This window comes from Oncorhynchus nerka, linkage group LG22, assembly GCF_034236695.1.
Source record: "Oncorhynchus nerka isolate Pitt River linkage group LG22, Oner_Uvic_2.0, whole genome shotgun sequence".
Taxonomy (NCBI): Eukaryota; Metazoa; Chordata; class Actinopteri; order Salmoniformes; family Salmonidae; genus Oncorhynchus; species Oncorhynchus nerka.
This window is the reverse complement of record NC_088417.1, coordinates 82,612,286-82,630,981: the sequence shown is the minus strand read 5'-3', so window position 1 is coordinate 82,630,981 and position 18,696 is coordinate 82,612,286. Positions and strand designations below refer to the sequence as shown.

Sequence of the window (18,696 nt, the reverse complement as noted above, 5' to 3'; positions counted from 1 at the left end):
CAGAAAAATGCTCGAGCTGAGTGTTCCGAGTGTTGTCCGGATGGCCAGTTGTGCTGCCTATGCCATCAAAAAGTAGATCATTTGTAGGCTGGATTTTCGCAACAAAAAATAATGGTTAGCCTACATCAAAATAAATGGTCTACACTTGCCACTTTATGCCCTCAACGAAAAAAAGCCTAGAGTCGCAAATAGTTTGGAATGGAAAAATGTAGCTAAAATGTCATGTCTATGATGGCACACCATACGCACTGGGCTATTCCCCCCCTCCAATTACTGTTTCTTGTAGACTACTGTAATGAGGTGGATATCAACGTTTTTAAAATGTGTCAGGCTATGCATTAAAATGACACAGCTTCAATGAAGCATAGTTTTGGTTGACCATACCAATTTTTGCTCCGTTTTGTTGTTGTTTTATTATGAAAGACTGGGAAGCTTAAGCTACACCTGAGTCATATCATCACAATCTTTTTCTTTGTTTTCCCTGTCTCTCTCTCTCTTGCTCTCAATTCAATTCAAGGGGAATGGGAAACATATGGTTTACATTGCCAAAGCAAGTGACATAGATAATAAACAAAAGTGAAATAAACAATAAAAAATGTACAGTAAATATTACACTCACAAAAGTTCCAAAATAATAAAGACATTACAAATGTCATATTATGTCTATATACAGTGTTGCAATGATGTGCAAATAGCTGAAGTACAAAAGGGAAAATAAATGAACATAAATATAGGTTGTTTGTTCTTCACTGATTGCCCTTGTGGCAACAGGTCACATATCTTGCTGCTGTGATTGCACATTGTGGATATGGGAGTTTATCAAAATTGGATTTGTTTTTCGAATTCTTTGTGGGTCTGTGTAATCTAAAGGAAATATGTGTCTCTAATATGGTCATACATTTGGCAAGAGTTTAGGAAGTGCAGCTCAGTTTCCACCTCATTATGTGGGCAGAGAGCACATAGCTTGTCTTCTCTTGAAAGCCAGGTCTGCCTTCGGCGGCCTTTCTTAATAGCAAGGCTATGCTCACTGAGTCTGTACATAATCAAATATTTTCTTAATTTTGGGTCAGTCACAGTGGTCAGGTATTCTACCACTGGGTACTGTCTGTTCAGGGCCAAATCGCATTCTAGTTTGCACAATTTTTTTTGTAAATTCTTTCCAACGTGTCAAGTAATTATCTTTTTGTTTTCTCATGATTTGGTTGGGTCTAATTGCGTTGCTGTCCTGGGGCTCTGTGGGGTGTGTTTGTGTTTGTGAACAGAGCCCCAGGACCAGTTTGCTTAGGGGACTCTTCTCCAGGTTCATTTCTCTGTAGGTGATGGCTTTGTTATGGAAGGTTTGGGAATCGCTTCCTTTTAGGGGGTTCTAGAATTTAACGCTCTTTTCTGGATTTTGATAATTAGTGGGTATTCTGTCTGCATGCATTATTTGGTGTTTTACGTTGTACACTGAGGATATTTTTTGCAGAATTCTGCATGCTGAGTCTCAATTTGGTGTTTATCCCATTTCTCTCTCCCTCGCTCTCTCTCTCTCTCTCTCTCTCACACACTGTGATTTCAACCCTGTGTGAGGATCACAGTGCGCTGGTCGGGATATCTTTTATATGAGACTTTATAAAAAAAGACTTATCTGATAGTGAAGCTTCTCTGGCTGCCATCTTATATTGTATGCTTAATACAGCAATTGAACATATTTTGATTTAACTTACTTATTACTCTAACCCCATCAGCAAAGATTCAGTTTAATAACTGCCTGTGGGGGCTTATCTTTTGTCATATGCTTTACCCACATTTATCATATTGTTGCTACAATGGGTTAGATCAATCTTATCATTGGATTTTAATGCACTCATAGACTTTTATACTAAAGTATATAGTTGTGACATATGATGTTGCCTCCTATTGTTGTGGATTTTCATCACCTTTCATTTCCGTCTCCCTCCCCCTCCCTCCCTCCCTCCCTCCCTCCCTCCCTCCCTCCCTCACTGACTCCTTTTTAGAGGATGGTGAAGTTCGGGGTTATAGATCACTGCCTCATCCGTCAGGAGAGTTGCTCCTCGCATCTGTTGTCCTTGGTTATTCACCTGCTGTTATCTGAACAGTGGTACAATGCTGAGGCTAGAGTCATCGGTCAACAATAGTACTGGAAGGCATTATTGGTTTAATATACATTTCCGATTTTTTTTGTGTCGGCCTGTATCATTCTTTTAATGCCGTCTGACATTTTATTACAGTATTAGGAACAGAGACATATGTATATTAAACTATGTTTTCTTTTTAAGGTGTTATCACACAGTAAATAGCAGTGTAGAACACCCAAACCCATTTACCAAATCGACTCCCTACATAGCTGGATTGTCTGTCAAACAAAAAAGGGTATAAAACTATCCCCTAGGGTGCATTGAATGTGCATTCCTGTATGTGTGTGTTTTTTTCCTCAGGAGGCAGGTGGGTGGCCTCTTTCCTATCGTGCATGTACTATGTGAAAATCCAAAACACATCCATGCACACATAATGTAATAATGATTTTTCACATTTTCTGAGTCAGAACTCAGGGCTTTAGTAACACAGACCCAGCTGGAGGAGGAAGGATACATTTTTTTCCCCGAGTGGTTTGGAAGTCACTCTTTCGCCCTTCATGCTCTGGCTCATTCCAAGAGTAGCCTGCCATTTCAAATTGCAGACCCAACACCATCATTTCAGATGATCCATACAGGGAAAATCAACCCACATTCAGTCAGTCCTGGCCCCAGCTCCAACCCAAGCCCCAGCTTCCAGACCCATCTTCAGCTCCCAGCAGCTACCAGCCCCAGACCTAGCCCCAGCTCTCAGCCTCAACCCAATACCCAGCCCTGTGTCCCAGCCCCGGGATCACAGTCTCCTACATAGTCAATGAGGAATGAGCAAAGGAGAAAACGAAGGATGATATACAGTGCAGCTCTGATTTCTGAAGGGCAGGGCTAGGATGACATAATGGTCATTCCAGAACCCCGGAGAGGCCTGTCTCATTGACTGGAGTGGGAACACAAACCAGGTCGTTCCCTGTACATTAAGAAGTCAATAAGCCAGGAGAACATTGTTTGGGGCTAATTAATGGCCCTGCCTTTTTTGGACACTGATGAGTTGCCTGTGCACATTTCCAAATCACTGGAGAGTCTCTTCAGCTCAGAAAGACTCACCCGTTTGGTGATTACAGTGTCTCACTTACCCAGACACACCTGCTCTGCACAGCAGTATCCGGGTGCTTTTCTCTTTTAGATAGTGAGGAGTGTAAGGAAGCCACGGGTATTTTTTGAAAGATATAGTTGATAGTATGGGACAGACTCTCGGGATGGTAGCTCCTCATGGTGAATTTAAACGGGCTTTTCTTCTTATTAGTCTATGTTTGAACCTGTACTCTTGACAAGGTAATCCCCCTAGCTTGATTCCAGCAGAGAGAGAGCGTGATAGAGAGAGAAAGAGAGAGAGAGTAGACTGGATCTTCCGTTTGGAAGGGCTCCCACTCCCTCTACTCCCAGCTGGCCAGCTATCACTCTGGGACTGTTTGAATATGCAGATGAGCTGAGGATGAGCGAGAAGAGGCAGTTGAAGAGAGGGTTTATCTTGGATCGTTCTCCAAACAGTGCATAGCTAAATCAATGTATAGGCCTATTTCAAATACATCCCAGCACATACACCCTGCTGTCACTAAGGTATGGAATTACACAATTATATAGAACCAAAAGTCAAATGTGTTAACAAGATTTAACTATATTATTACTTAAACTAAAGGCCTATTAGATACATGAGATACTTCATAACGAAGAGCAGTTTGACGCCAGCTTAGCCCCTCTGTCCTTTTCAGACACTGTGCATAGGCAATGATCCTCACTGCTTCTCCACATGTAGCTCTCCACATGTAGCAGTTCCGGTGACATGCATTGAAAGATGCATCTTTCTCATGTCTTTCTTTTTCAAAATGACTATGAATGAACTTATTTTCAAATAATTGTCAACATATAACATCACATTAAGGTGTGGGACATTCACTGTGTTACAGGGAAGAATAGCAGGTCTATTTTGCTCCAGAGAAGTAGCTCATTGTTCCCTTGTTGACGCAGACGTTAGACTAGCTTCTAACTAACGTTAGCTAGCTCTCAAGTTAGCCAGATTTCCTTAGCAGCTTGTAGACAGCCCACAGCCCTTGCGGCTAGGACCACGGATTGTCCGGGGAGTGTGACTGTTTGAATCCCTGATTTTTGTTGTGGTTTCCATCTGCCCTGTGACCTATCCGTTCTGGAACTGCGTGGAGTAAAAGTGTAGCCTACGTTGCTACCATGACAAGGACCAAAGCTGGTGGGAGTACTGTTGAGGACAGTAGTGTCTCTATCACAGGTGAAGGATCTTTTAAACAAAAAGAGTTTGACAAGCAGTTGTTACAACAACAAGAAAATAGCATCAAGTCCAAATACTGGTGGAGTCAACTAATAAAAGAATGGACGATCTGACCAGAGAGGTCCAGGACTTGAAGAACATTTTACAGTTCTCCCAGGGTCAGCTCGATTAGTTTAAACAGGAGAACAGCAAGATGACAACAATCTGTAATTCATTGAGAGAGGACATCAGTTCTGAAACCTGGACGCAAAGAGAGGGAAATGATCATTGAGAAACTGAAGATGGGCCACATGAAGATTGAGGTGGAGTACGACTACAGGATTGGAAAACCCACCACCGGCCCAAGTAACAGGTCCAGGCAGATAGTGGTCAAGTTCCTGAGGTTCAAGGACAAACTACGGGTTCGTAGCTTCAACCCCACAGCACACACACACACCAACTGATTGATGGGCTGCTGAATAATGTTTTTTGTTGTTGTTGCTTTGTTTCTTCTTTTCCATATTATGTCTAGCACTGATAAGCTACCCAGGAAAGGGCTAAAAATAGCACATATTAATCAAGCCCCCAGTGTCTGGTCTGGAGCACTTCAGCTCTGCTGGTCGGCTACTATGTAGCAACCTAGCAGTGCCAAAAGCCCTGGTCTCCCCTCGAACGCCTATTTCTATTATGATCGCCAGAACGATCAAACCCCCCAAAATGTAAGGCCATTTAGGGATCTAAAATATGTTTACTATGATCAAGTTCAATCCCCACCAATGTTCCTTCTAAACTGCGGACGGCCAAGTGCAGCTCCTGGAACAGGCCCACACAGAAGATTTGCCAGCCTGCGCAGAGGTGCACGAGATTGAACTTCAATAAAATTTACACTGGCTTTAAACATATACAATTTTATCTTAACTGTGGAAAGTGGTATTGAATCAACACAATAACAGTCTTGTTCAATGCAGAAAAGCACATCTAACTGCAGTGGGGATTTTGTTTTAGGTTGAGAAGCATATCGGAGTAGCCTTGTTCTATTTCACGGGCACCAGCATTTTTTCCATCACCCTCCGTTGAAGAGTAACCTAGAATGCCTATTTTGGATTACAGAGCAGAGCCGCGTGTAGCCACATGTGCTCATTTGTTGATATTCTTTGCTAGTTAGTGAGTTACTCGTTTGGTTATAGCAATGGGGATTGACTGCTTCCTACAAGAGCACAAAATGTGTACTTCTAACTGTCTTTGAAAAGAGAGTCATGTAAACAGTTGTTTTATCTTAAAGGGGCAGTGTCCTATTTTGAGACTGGCTTGAAGGCAGAGGTTAGCATCCATTTTTTGTATGATTCTCTGTATGGTAATAATAATGATAGCAATTAATTAAATGTTGTTAAGTGGTTTCTATAATGCAATTTCCAGTCCGCTATTTGGCCAATTGTGTTACAGATCATTTATTATATTTATAAAGAGATGTTTTTAAAGTCTCATGGAATGTATACCTATATTGAACACCACATATTGGCTATTGTAGGCAATGTCATAGAAGTCCACATCTAAATCCATGTGAAAATGTTATGGCATTTGCTCCATTGGTTTTGTTAATAGGCCACTCCGATGGGCCTACATTATACTCAAATAGCCACAAATGTCTATTGGCCACTGTCTGAAATTGTAACTTAAAGGCCCAGTGCAGTCCAAACGTGATTTTTCTTTGTTTTAAATATATATTTCCAAACTATTAGGTTGGAATAATAATGTGAAATTGTGAAAATGATGATAATGCCCTTTTAGTGTAAGAGCCGTTTATAAAGACCGCCTGACATTTCAGCTTGTTTTGGTGGTAGGGAATTTTAGCCTTCCATGGTGATGTCACCATGTGGTAAATTAGTTACCTCTAGTGACTCCCCATCCCGGATCCGGGAGCGTAATCATCGACTGGCACTAATTAGCATAACGCAAAGGACATAAATATTACTAGAAAATATTTCTATTCATGAAAATCACAAGTGAAATATACTAAGACACAGCTTAGCCTTTTGTTAATCATCCTGTCATCTCAGATTTTCAAAATATGCTTTACAGCCAAAGCTAGACAAGCATTTGTGTAAGTTTATCGATAGCCTAGCATAGCATTTTGTCCAGCTAGCAGCAGGTAACTTGGTCACGGAAATCAGAAAAGCAATCAAATTAAATCGTTTACCTTTGATGATCTTCGGATGTTTTCACTCACGAGACTCCCAGTTAGATAGCCAATGTTCATTTTTTCCCAAAATATTATTTTTGTAGGCGAAATAGCTCCGTTTGTTCTTCACGTTTGGCTGAGAAATCGACAGGAAATTACGGTCACGAAAACACCGAAAAATCATCTAAATTAGCTCCGTAATATCGACAGAAACATGGAAAATGTTGTTTATAATCAATCTTCAAGGTGTTTTTCAAATATCTATTCGATAATATATCCACCAGGACAATTGGTTTTTCAGTAGGACCGATTGGAATAATGGCTACCTCTGTATTTTACGCGAGAGTCACTCTGAGAGCCATCAGGTGACCACTTACACAATGTAGCCACTTACGGGTATTCTTCAACATAAATGCGTAAAACTATGTCAGAATGCTGTAGACACCTTGGGGAATACGTAGAAAAAGTAATCTGGTTGATAGCCCATTCACTGCTCAATAGGGACGCATTGGAACGCAGAGCTTTCAAAACACGAGGCACTTCCGGATTGGATTTTTCTCAGGCTTTCGCCTGCAATATCAGTTCTGTTATACTCACAGACAATATTTTTACAGTTTTGGAAACTTTAGAGTGTTTTCTATCCTAAGCTGTCAATTATATGCATATTCTAGCATCTTGTCCTAACAAAATATGCCATTTACTTTGGGTACATTATTTTTTCCAAAAATGAAAATACTGCCCCCTAGTCACAAAAGGTTTTAATAAGGAGCATCCAGACGCTGCTTTTGATTATTTTATGAAGTTGCTTCTTCCAATTATTGATAAACATGCACCAGTAAAGAAACTGACTGTTAGGACGTTTAAGGCTCCATTGATTGATGAGGAATGTAAAAACTGTATGGTTGAAAGAGATGGGGCAAAAGGAATGGCTAATAAATCTGGCTGCACGTCTGACTGGCTGACTTACTGAAAATGTTGAAATTATGCGACTAAACTCAACCAAAAGAAGATGAAACTTTGTTATGAAGCCAAGATTTATAAAGAATGACAAAAAAAACACTTTGGAGTACTTTCAATTAAATTATGGTCAGAAAGACAAATTCAACTCTCATCTTTCATCGAATCAGATGGCTTATCCATCACAAGACCATTTGATGTTGCCAACTATTTTAATGATTACTTCATTGGCAAAGTGGGCAAACTAAGGGCAGGAAATGCCAACAACAGTGAGCCATCGTAGTCATGCATAAAAATAAAAAAAATAATGAAAGAAAAGCATTGTAAATTAGAATTTTTTCAAGAGAGTGTGGGAGAGGTGGAAAAAATATTGTTATTGATCAATAATGACAAACATCCTGGCATTGACAACTTAGATGGAAAGCTACTGAGGATGGTAGCTGACTCTATAGCCACTCCTATCTGTCATATATTTAATCTGAGCCTAGAGGAAAGTGTTGCTAACAGCCTGCTGCCAGCTCTTAGCAAACTGTTGTAAATTATATGTTTGACCCAATACAATGCTATTTGTCTGTAAACAAATTAACAACAGACTTGCCGGATGCTAATAGAGAAGGCCACTCAACATACATACTGCTCCTATCAGTCTATTGGTTCAAATAAATAATAACCCGTTGTTGAAAAACCGTATGTGTTATGGCCTTTCAACCTCTGCCTTATTGTGGTTTCAGAGCTATCTATCTAATATAACACAGAGGGTTTTCCTTAATGTAAGTTTATCTAATGTTAAACATTTAAAGTGTGGTATACCACAGGGCAGAACTTTTGGCCCGCTACTCTTTTTCTATTTTTACCAATCACCTGCCACTGGCATTAAACGAAGCCTGTGTGTCGATGTATGGTGATGATTTGACCCTATACGCATCAGCAACCACAGCTAGCGAAATCACTGCAACATTAAACAAAGAGTTGCAGTCAGGTATAGAATGGGATGGCAAGTAATAAACTGGTCCTGAACATCTCTAAAACTATGAGCATTGTATTTGGTGATCAATTTTAGATAAAACTATACTAAATATATTCACGTCAACAAATAACATTGTTTGCAATTAAGGTCTACAGTGGAATCAACAGAACTCTGTAGAGTAGCACCATGGTGTAGCCGGAGGACAGCTAATTTCCATCCTCCTCTGGGTACATTGACTTCAATACAAAACCTAGGAGGCTCGTGGTTCTCACCCCCTTCCATAGACTTACACAGTAATTATGACTCCTTCTGGAGGATGTTCTCCAAACTATAAGAGCTCTTGCACCATGAACTGACATGTTGTCCACCCGATTAAAGGACAAGAGAATTAATCTAGTACTGAAAGCATAAGCTACAGCTAGTTAGCACTGCAGTGCATAAAATATGGCGAGTAGTTGACTAAAAGAGAGATAAAAACAATAGTTGAACAGTTTTGAACAAATTAATTTATTCGAAAATGAGAGAGAAGAGAGAGAGAGAGATACAGTTGAAGTCGGAAGTTTGCATACATTTAGGTTGGAGTCATTAAAACTTGTTTTTCAACGACTCCACCAATTTCTTGTTAATTAACAAACTATAGTTTTGGCAAGTCGGTTAGGACATCTACTTTGTGCATGACACAAGTCATTTATCCAACAATTGTTTACAGACAGATTATTTCACTTATAATTTACTGTATCACAATTCCAGTGGGTCAGAAGATTACATACACTAAGTTGATTGTGCCTTTAAACAACTTGGAAAATTCCAGAAAATGATGTCATGGCTTTAGAAGCTTCTGATAGGCTAATTGATATAATTTGAGTCAATTGGAGGTGTACCTGTGGATGTATTTCAAGGCCTACCTTCAAACTCAGTGCCTCTTTGCTGGACATCATGGGAAAATCAAAAGAAATCAGCGAAGACCTCAGAAAACAAATTGTAGTCCTCCACAAGTCTGGTTCATCCTTGGGAGCAATTTCCAAACGCCTGAAGATACCACGTTCATCTGTACAAACAATAGTACGCAAGTATAAACATCATGGGACCACACAGCCATCATACCGCTCAGGAGGGAGACGTGTTCTGTCTCCTAGAGATTAAAGTACTTTGATGCGAAAGGTGCAAATCAATCCCAGAACAGCAAAGGACCTTGTGAAGATGCTAGAGGAAACAGGTACAAAAGTATCTATATCCACAGTAAAACGAGTCTGTATTGACATAACCTGAAAGGCCGCTAAGCAAGGAAGAAGCCACTGCTCCAAAACCACCCTAAAAAAGCCAGACTACGGTTTTCAACTGCACATGGGGACAAAGATCGTACTTTTTGGAGAAATGTCCTCTGGTCTGATGAAACAAAAATAGAACTGTTTGGCCATAATGACCATCGTTATGTTTTGGAGGAAAAATGGAGAGGCTTGCAAGCAGAAGAACACCATCCTAACCGTGAAACACGGGGTTGGCAGCATCATGTTGTGGGGGTGCTTTGCTGCAGGAGGGACTGGTGCACTTCCAAAATAGATGGCGTCATGAGGGAGGAAAATTAAGTGGAAATATCATCAGTCAGGAAGTTAAAGCTTGGTCGCAAATGGCTCTTCCAAATGGACAATGACCCCAAGCATACTTTCTAAGTTGAGGCAAAATGGCTTAAGGACAACAAAGTCAAGATATTGGATTGGCCATCGCAAAGCCCTGACCTCCTATAGAATTTTTTTGGGGCAGAACTGAAAAAGCGAGTGCGAGCAAAGAGGCCTACAAACCTGACTCAGTTACACCCGCTCTGTCAGGAGGAACGGGCCAAAATTCACCCAACTTATTGTGGGAATTATGCTTAAGGCAACCCGAAACGTTTGACCCCTAGTTAAACAATTTAAAGGCAATGCTACCAAATACTAATTGAGTGTATGTATTCTTCTGACCCACTGGGAATGTGATGTGTGAAATAAATAAAAGCTGAAATAAATTATTTCTCTACTTTTATTCTGACATTTCACATTCTTAAAATAAAGTGGTGATCCTAACTGACATAAATCAGGGAATTTTTACTCTGATTAAATGTCAGGAATTGTGAAAAACTGAGTTTAAATGTATTTGGCTAAGGTGTATGTAAACTTCCGACTATATTCGTATGTAAACTGTAGCTATATTTCATTTTCTTTTTAACTTTCACTTACTTAGCTAGAAAATGCAGCCAGCTAGCAAGTTTAGCATACTCAAACACCCGGCTCAAACAGAGAGGGATGCTATGTCACCTAGCTGGCTATGGCTATCCAACACTGGAACTCTTCCAAGTCAAGGTAAGCTTTTGGTTTTATTAATTTATTGCCATCGGGGCCCGGCGGTGTAACTACTAAACTGCTTGCTAACTATACACTGTACTGCATGATTATAGCGGTTTTAGTAGTTCTAGTAGCTATGTTGACTTGATGTTAGCTAATATAGTGACAACGGTGTAGGCTGTGTGTAGCGGTTAGCATTCATGATATGAAGGTTTGGCTTGGAAAGGTTATTTCGCCTAGTCACAGCCAGCTGATGTGTTGTGCACTGAAGTCCACAATCGAAGAGAAAGGGTGAGAGGAGGACAGTTCGTAGATGCGAGAAGGAATTATACAACGATTTAACTGCTATGATAGTGAACTGCTTTTGCCTGTGATCAGGGGTGTATTCAGTCTGCCGATTCTGTTGAAAAGTTGAGCCAGTCACCTGTTTGTTTGTAAATAGCACAACAGGAGAAAGCTGGAGGTGGTGAGTCCATTGCATTCTATATCTATCGGCGAGTCTCTATTGCGCAACGCGCATGAGGTGACAAAGTTACACTGTATGCAATTCACTACTAAATGTTTGCCATCAGATGTCTTAGAATGTCTTTCTGCCGTGTTTGAGATGTCCAAGAGCTCTGGATGAGCTGCCATGTTTTCTCTACTAGCGTCTTTTCCTTTCTTCGTACTTTCCCCTTATGCTTCATGTACACATGCTTCTCTTCCTTCAGAAAAGCATGCATACATTTTTTCAGTTGCACAATTTCTCTCCTTCACTTTCGCTTGTAAATGTCCACACTTACCGAACATGACATTCGGTAGCTACTAGCTATGCTTTAGCCTGTCTTTGCAATTAAATTATGCTCGTTTTTCACTAATTAGCATTTAGCTAACAGCGTCTATGTGATTTAGCTATTACTTGTGCTAATTCTCTTAGCATTCTGGTAATCGATGCTCAATGAGCTTTTTTTCGCTCATTTTTAGCACCCCTGTATGGTATGCCGGCAATAGCGTAAATCTCAGGATGGCAAAAGAATGGTATGATAGTATGGAAATCTGGATATCGTCCAAGCCTAAATGACACACGCACTTAATCCACTATACCACCAGAGGTCATTTCACAGTTCCCAGGTCCCGAACAAATTCAAGGAAACTTACAGTATTATACAGAGCCGTATTATAAAGTTGCCATTGGCATCGGCTAATGGGGATCCTAATCAAATCAACCCAATCTAACTAAACACAACCCATGGAGTATCTCACTCTCTCTCCCTCTCTCCCTCTTTCCCCCTAGTTTTTAGTGTGTGTCTTCTGAGCTTTGTTTATTGGAGAGAAAAGCTACTGGAATCTATATTGTTCAAACTACCAGACAGAGTTTGTCATTTTTTAAGTGAAGGGAAACTTAGTGTGGAGGCCTAACCACACATGCAGAGGCACACACACTCTCACCCTCGTATGTCAAGATTGATCAGAAAGTGTGTAAAAAAATAGAGGTTAGTGAGAATGTTATTGCTATCATTATTTTTACTCTAACCGTTTCCCCCCATTGCCTGGCAACTCTGGTCCCAGAGGTGCTGCTAAGGTTACAGCCATTGCGGTCATTTCACAAACGATGCCTGTATGCACAATGAGCACATTGTGTGTGGAGCAATGCTTGTGAATTACATAGCGCTAAGACCTTTTGGCAATGCCCAGAATGTGACAAGATGACACAGTTTATACTTTAAAGCCCATATTTAATTGAGGGAAAATGAGACTCAGTAACATAAGCACTCACACATAGGTGATGGCAAAGGGCAAAACCCAACACTGTGTATGTCATCACAAATGGCCACCCGGAGCCTTTTCCTCAGGCTGATGATGTCAGAGGAACATGCTGTTTGTTGGCTCTACCCCAGACAGTGTGTGGTTCAGTGTGATAATTACTGTGAAAAGAGACTGCTGTGTTTGTGTCCCCACACCTGACGTCACTTTCTATTTTTATTGGTGGGAAAAGGTACACGACTGTTACTTCACTGGATGTGTGTGCAGCAGTGCTGTTGAATCCGGATATCTCCAGCTGTGCAGATGCGGCTAGATACTGTATCATGGGCACAGTAACGACTCCCAACATCCTGTGTGTCGTCTGTCTTATTCACCGAGATACAAAAGAAAGAAGAGGGGAGGAGGGAGGGAGGGAGGGAAGGAGGCAGGGAAGGAGGGAGGGAGGGAGGGAGGAAGGGGGGGAGCAGAGATACAGTAGAGAGGAGAGAGGGGAGGGAGGGGGAGGGAGGGGAGCAGAGATACAGTAGAGGGAGGGAGGGAAGGTGGGAGGGAAGGAGGGAGGGAGGGAGGGATGAGGGGAGGGGAGGGTTGGGGGAGGGATGGAGGGGAGCAGAGATACAGTAGAGAGGAGAGAGGGGAGGGTTGGGGGGGATGGAGGGAGGGAGGGGAGAGGAGATACAGTAGAGAGGAGAGGGAGGGAGGGAGGGAGGGAGGGAGGGAAGGAGGGAGGGAGGGAGGGAGGGAGGAAGGAGGGAGGGAGGGAGGGAGGGGAGCAGAGATACAGTAGAGAGGAGGGAGGGAGGGAGGGAGGGAGGGAGCAGAGATACAGTAGAGAGGAGGAGGGGAGGGATGGAGGGGAGCAGAGATACAATAGAGAGGGGAGGGAGGGAGGGAGGGAGGGAGGGGGAGGGAGGGAGGGAGGGGAGCAGAGATACAGTAGAGAGGAGAGAGGGAGGGATGGAGGGGAGCAGAGATACAGTAGAGAGGGGAGGGAGGGAGGGAGGGAGGGAGGGAGGGAGGGAGGGAGGGGGAGGGAGGGGAGCAGAGATACAGTAGAGAGGAGAGGGGAGGGATGGAGGGGAGCAGAGATACAATAGAGAGGGAGAGGGGAGGGTTGGGGGGGATACAGTAGAGAGGAGAGGGAGGGAGGGAGGGAGGCAGGGAGGGAGGGAGGGAGGGAAGGAGGGAGGGAAGGATGGAGGGAGGGAGGGAAGGCGGGAGGGAGGGAGGGGAGCAGAGATACAGTAGAGAGGAGAGAGGGGAGGGATGGAGGGGAGCAGAGATACAATAGAGAGGGGAGGGAGGGAGGGAGGGAGGGAGGGAGGGGAGCAGAGATACAGTAGAGAGGAGAGAGGGGAGGGATGGAGGGGAGCAGAGATACAATAGAGAGGGGAGAGGGGAGGGTTGGGGGGGATACAGTAGAGAGGAGAGGGAGGGAGGGAGGGAGGGAGGGAGGGAGGGAGGGAGGGAGGGAGGGAGGGAGGGGGAGGGAGGGAGGGAAGGAGGGAGGGAGGGAGGGAAGGCTGGAGGGAGGGAGGAAGGCGGGAGGGAGGGAGGGAAGGAGGGAGGGAGGGAGCAGAGATACAGTAGAGAGGAGGGAGGGAGGGAGGGAGGGAGGGAGGGAGGGAGGGAGGGAGGGAGGGAGGGAGCAGAGATACAGTAGAGAGGAGAGAGGGGAGGGATGGAGGGGAGCAGAGATACAGTAGAGAGGAGAGAGGGGAGGGTTGGGGGGGATACAGTAGAGAGGAGAGGGAGGGAGGGAGGGAGGGAGGGAGGGAGGGAGGGAGGGAGGGAGGGAGGGAGGGAGGGAGGGAAGGCTGGAGGGAGGGAGGGAAGGCGGGAGGGAGGGAGGGGAGCAGAGATACAGTAGAGAGGAGGGAGGGAGGGAGGGAGGGGGAGGGAGGGAGGGAGCAGAGATACAGTAGAGAGGAGAGAGGGAGGGTTGGGGGGGTGGAGGGAGGGGAGAGGAGATACAGTAGAGAGGAGAGAGGAAAGGTGGGAGAGGAAGATTGGAGAGGGTGAGAGTCAAAGAGGAGAGAGAGTAGGATGTAGAAGTTGAGAGGGAGAGAGAGAAGATGAGAGGTTGACAGAGAGTGAAGAGGAAAGGAGAATGTCATTAATCACCCTGCAGAGTGACACTCTAAACTGCAGGAGAGCGTCACAGTACAACATTCACTTCTATTAGCAGTGCATTAGCAGGGCCCAGCACAAGTAGCAGCACTTGACAAGCAGGCCTGTGCCAGAACGGCTGACCTCTGTTTCAGCACAACGGATACTCCTCTTCAATACCACCCAGAGAGCGAAAGCCTCTCCCATTCACATCACATACACAGCTGAAGTGTTGTGTGTAATGTGTGTGTGTGTGTGTGTGTGTGTGTGTGCGGCTTTGTTTTCATGAGTGCTCAGGGTTTGGAGTGACACAGAATGCATTAGAGAGCTCAGTGAGCGATCATTCTGTCTGACTACTATCTCCAGAGTACTGTGTTCCATTTTGACTTTTGACTGCATTAAGTCACTGAAAGTGGTCATTGAAAAAGAGCCCCTGTTCTCAATCAACCTACCAGCTTGGATAAGGGATGATGATTACGATGATGATGGTGATGGTTACCTGTGTTCTCACCTCTGTTTTGAAGTGAATGCCAGGTAATGGCTCTCCCAATTTAAGGTGGCTGGTGGCTTGTAACATTCACAGTAATTTCACATTCAGAGGGTGAATCAGCTAACACCCCAGTAATTACACTGAAGGATCCCAGACAAGGAGAGGAGAGGAGAAGAGAGGAGAGGAGAGTGGGTTCAGGGGAGTACTATGGCCCCCACTCCTCATGGAGAGGCCAATTATGATCAGAGGTGAGAGAAATGGAGGACAAGAGGGAGAGAGGGAATGGGAGAGACAGGGAGAAGGAGAGAAAGAGAGAGGCAGGGAAAAGTAATTTCCAATTAAGTGGCCCTTCTCATGCCATTATAAGGAGAGGGACTGACAGGACACATCATGAGTGAGTACAAGTACACACTCTATCCTCTGCCCTTTAATTTGTCTTTCTTCTCCCTATGGGCTCCACTGGGGTGCAACCACAAATGTCCTGTTGCTTTTCCATCTTTCCATGCCCTTAGCAGGAAAGCAGCCAGGGGAAATCACCTTATAAGGGCAAGTAAAAGACTGGATTTATGGAATCTTCGGTGTGCTTTCAATGTTGCTTGTTGCTACAGAATTGCATGTTTTTTTGTTAGGTGACTAGCCATGTAAATATATATGTGCTTTTGCCAAGCCTTTTGTCATATGTCATAGGCTGCATGGTTAGCATTGCAACAAACACAAAAGAGGAGTTAGCTAAAGCAAACACATGGCTGACATGATATGTTATGGGATGGACGGCATCACTGTTTGTCTTTGTTTCGGTTTGTAGCTGTTTTGGCATTAACGTATGGCACATTGTTGTTTATGAGTTGACTGACAGTGACTTCGTACTACAGTATTCATTCCCCTTGGCTTTTTTCCCATTTTTTTGCATTTACAACCTGTAACTTAAATGGATTCTTATTTGGATTTCACGTAACGGACATACACAAAATAGTCCAAATTGGTGAAGTGAAATTAAAAAATTAAAAAATGTAAAAAATGGAAACATGGTAAGTGCATGTGTTCGCCCTCTTTGCTGTGAAGCCCCCAAATAAGATCTAGTGCAACCAATTACCTTCAGAAGTCACATAATTAGTTAAATAAAGTCCACCTGTGTGCAATCACATGAGTGTCTCAGTATATATACACCTGTTCTGAAAGCCCCCAGAGTCTGCAACACCACAAAGCAAGGGGCACCACCAAGCAAGCGGCACCATGAAGACCAAGGAGCTCTCCAAACAGGTCAGAGACAAAGTTGTGGAGTACAGATCAGGGTTGGGTTATAAAAATATCCTAAACCTTGTACATCCCACGGAGCACCATTAAATCCATTATTAAAAAATGGAAAGAATATGGCACCATAACAAACCTGCCAAGAGAGGGCCGCCCACTAAAACTTACGGACCAGCTAAGAAGGGCATTAATCAGAGAGGCAACTAAGAGACCAAAGATAACCCTGAAGGAGCTGCAAAACTCCACAGCGGCGAGTGGAGTATCTGTCCACAGGACCACTTTAAGCCAAACACTCCACAGAGCTGGGCTTTACGGAAGAGTGACCAGAAAAAAAGCCATTGCTTAAAGAAAAAAACATGCAAACACGTTTGGTGATCGCCAAAAGGCATGTGGGAGACTCCCCAAACATATGGAAGAAGGTACTCTGGTCAGATGAGACAAAAATGTAGCTTTTTGGCCATCAAGGAAAACGCTATGTCTATCGCAAACCCAACACCTCTCATCACCCCGAGAACACGATCCCCACAGTGAAGCATGGTGGTGGCAGCATCATGCTGTGGGGATGTTTTTCATCGGCAGGGACTGGGAAATTGGTAAGAATTGAAGGAATGATGGATAGCGCTAAATACAGGGAAATTCTTGAGGGAAACCTGTTTCAGTCTTCCAGAGATTTGAGACTGGGACAGAGGTTCACCTTCCAGCAGAACAATGACCCTAGGCATACTGCTAAAGCAACACTCCACACTCAGTGGTAGGCATGTTGTGTAAATCAAATATACAAATTCCCCCAAAATACATTTTAATTCCAGGTTGTAAGGCAACAAAATAGGAAACATGCCAAGGGGGTGAATACTTTCTCAAGCCACTGTATGCAATAGAGTCAACTCATACACTCGTCTCACACTCCAACACACACTATGGAACAGTTCCTGAGCCACTGTATACCTCACCTGGTGAAATACTGCTTCGGCCTACTACCTGACACACACAGTAAGTAGACACTAGAAAATCACAGTGATGTCCTCTCCTGTAGCTATGCTGTAGCTATGCATGTTAGTTTACCTATTTTAAGAGGATTAGGACACAGAATAAGCAGAGTGGGGGGGATTTGGGACTGAATTGGAATGCTGCTGGCACACGGATGTTACACGAATACAGCAGACACTACAAAAAATCCCAAAGTGCTGATGATCACCAAACAGCCCAGTCAGTCGTATGGCTGTTATTTCCCTGCTGTCCTTTAATGGCGTTCCCTGCAGACTCCCCGTGCTGCCTTGCCCCAGCAGGTACACTACAGTACAGATTCAGTATCTTAATCTGATCACTCTGTTGTCGCAAATCATTTTCCTGCATGGCAGGAACTGCAAAGTTTGAAAAGGCTTCTAAAGTTAGTAATTTCCACTTTAAAATGTCAGACTTGATTTGCCCTAACAAAAATGTATCAACCCCTACATAAAATGTCCTTTTTAAATAATTGATTAATTTCCTGCTGTGAGAAGCAGGGTCAAATTAAGATAATGCATCTGTAGGCTATAGTACTGTACAGATTGGGACATGGCACAGAGCTACAGGAGATGGGGAAATAGAAACCACCACTATGTGCCATGCCATACATGCTATGCACCTCAGACCCCAAACTGCACAGAATACAGAATCTAGGCCTACAGTGAGTACAAATGGATTTGTGTCCCATTATAAGAGAGAGGAGGGTTTTTTACTTTCAAGAAAACTACAGCTCCATCTTTCTTTGGAGCTAAAGTCATTATAAAGTCGTCCTAAGTCATGCAGCGCAAATGAGAAAGACCTGGGTGGCTCACAGCAGCAGCAGCAGGAGGTGGCTGATCTGAGCTGATGGGTGTGTTAACTAATCCAACACCTCCACCACCACACAGAATGGAGCACAGCAGGCATCGTCTGCATCCTACTGTACTGTACTATACTGTACACCACCACTATGGAAATCCTGCCTCCTTAGAGAGCTCCTATCTATGCTGTCTACTGATTGGCAAAGCTAAACCTTTAATTAATCCGGGCACTGCCATGTCTTCTTGTGCAGCGAGCTAAAGCTTGCTGCTTTCCCTGTGGAACACTGTTAGAGGAACACAACTCAATCAAATGTTAAAACCCCTCGAAGAATAGAAACAGCATTAATCCATCATATAACTAATATATCTTACTGCCTGGTATTTTGTTAAGCATTAACACGTTATCTCCTGAGTTGTCCGTGGAGACACAGGCATGAGTCTTGGTAGTGCTTTGGTGTATGTACTGTATGTCAGCATCTCCCTCTGTTATTCCTGGGCTCTTAAAGCACCCAATGAAAGGCCAG

At 43.5% G+C, this 18,696-nt stretch overlaps 2 protein-coding genes across 3 annotated transcripts in view; both read left to right on the top strand.

The window, feature by feature from the left end:
• LOC115119317 (netrin receptor UNC5C-like) overlaps positions 1-18,696 on the top strand; it is a 327,268-nt gene that overhangs the window by 562 nt on the left and 308,010 nt on the right. The gene's annotated exons all lie outside the window — the stretch shown is intronic.
• Positions 4,635-18,696, top strand: part of LOC135563860 (mucin-21-like) — a gene marked incomplete at its 3' end in the record, with an annotated part of 34,313 nt that continues 20,251 nt past the window's right edge. Inside the window, exon 1 of the mRNA XM_065007701.1 lies at positions 4,635-4,775. Coding sequence (XP_064863773.1) covers positions 4,635-4,775 — 141 coding nt within the window. The remainder of the gene's footprint in view (positions 4,776-18,696) is intronic.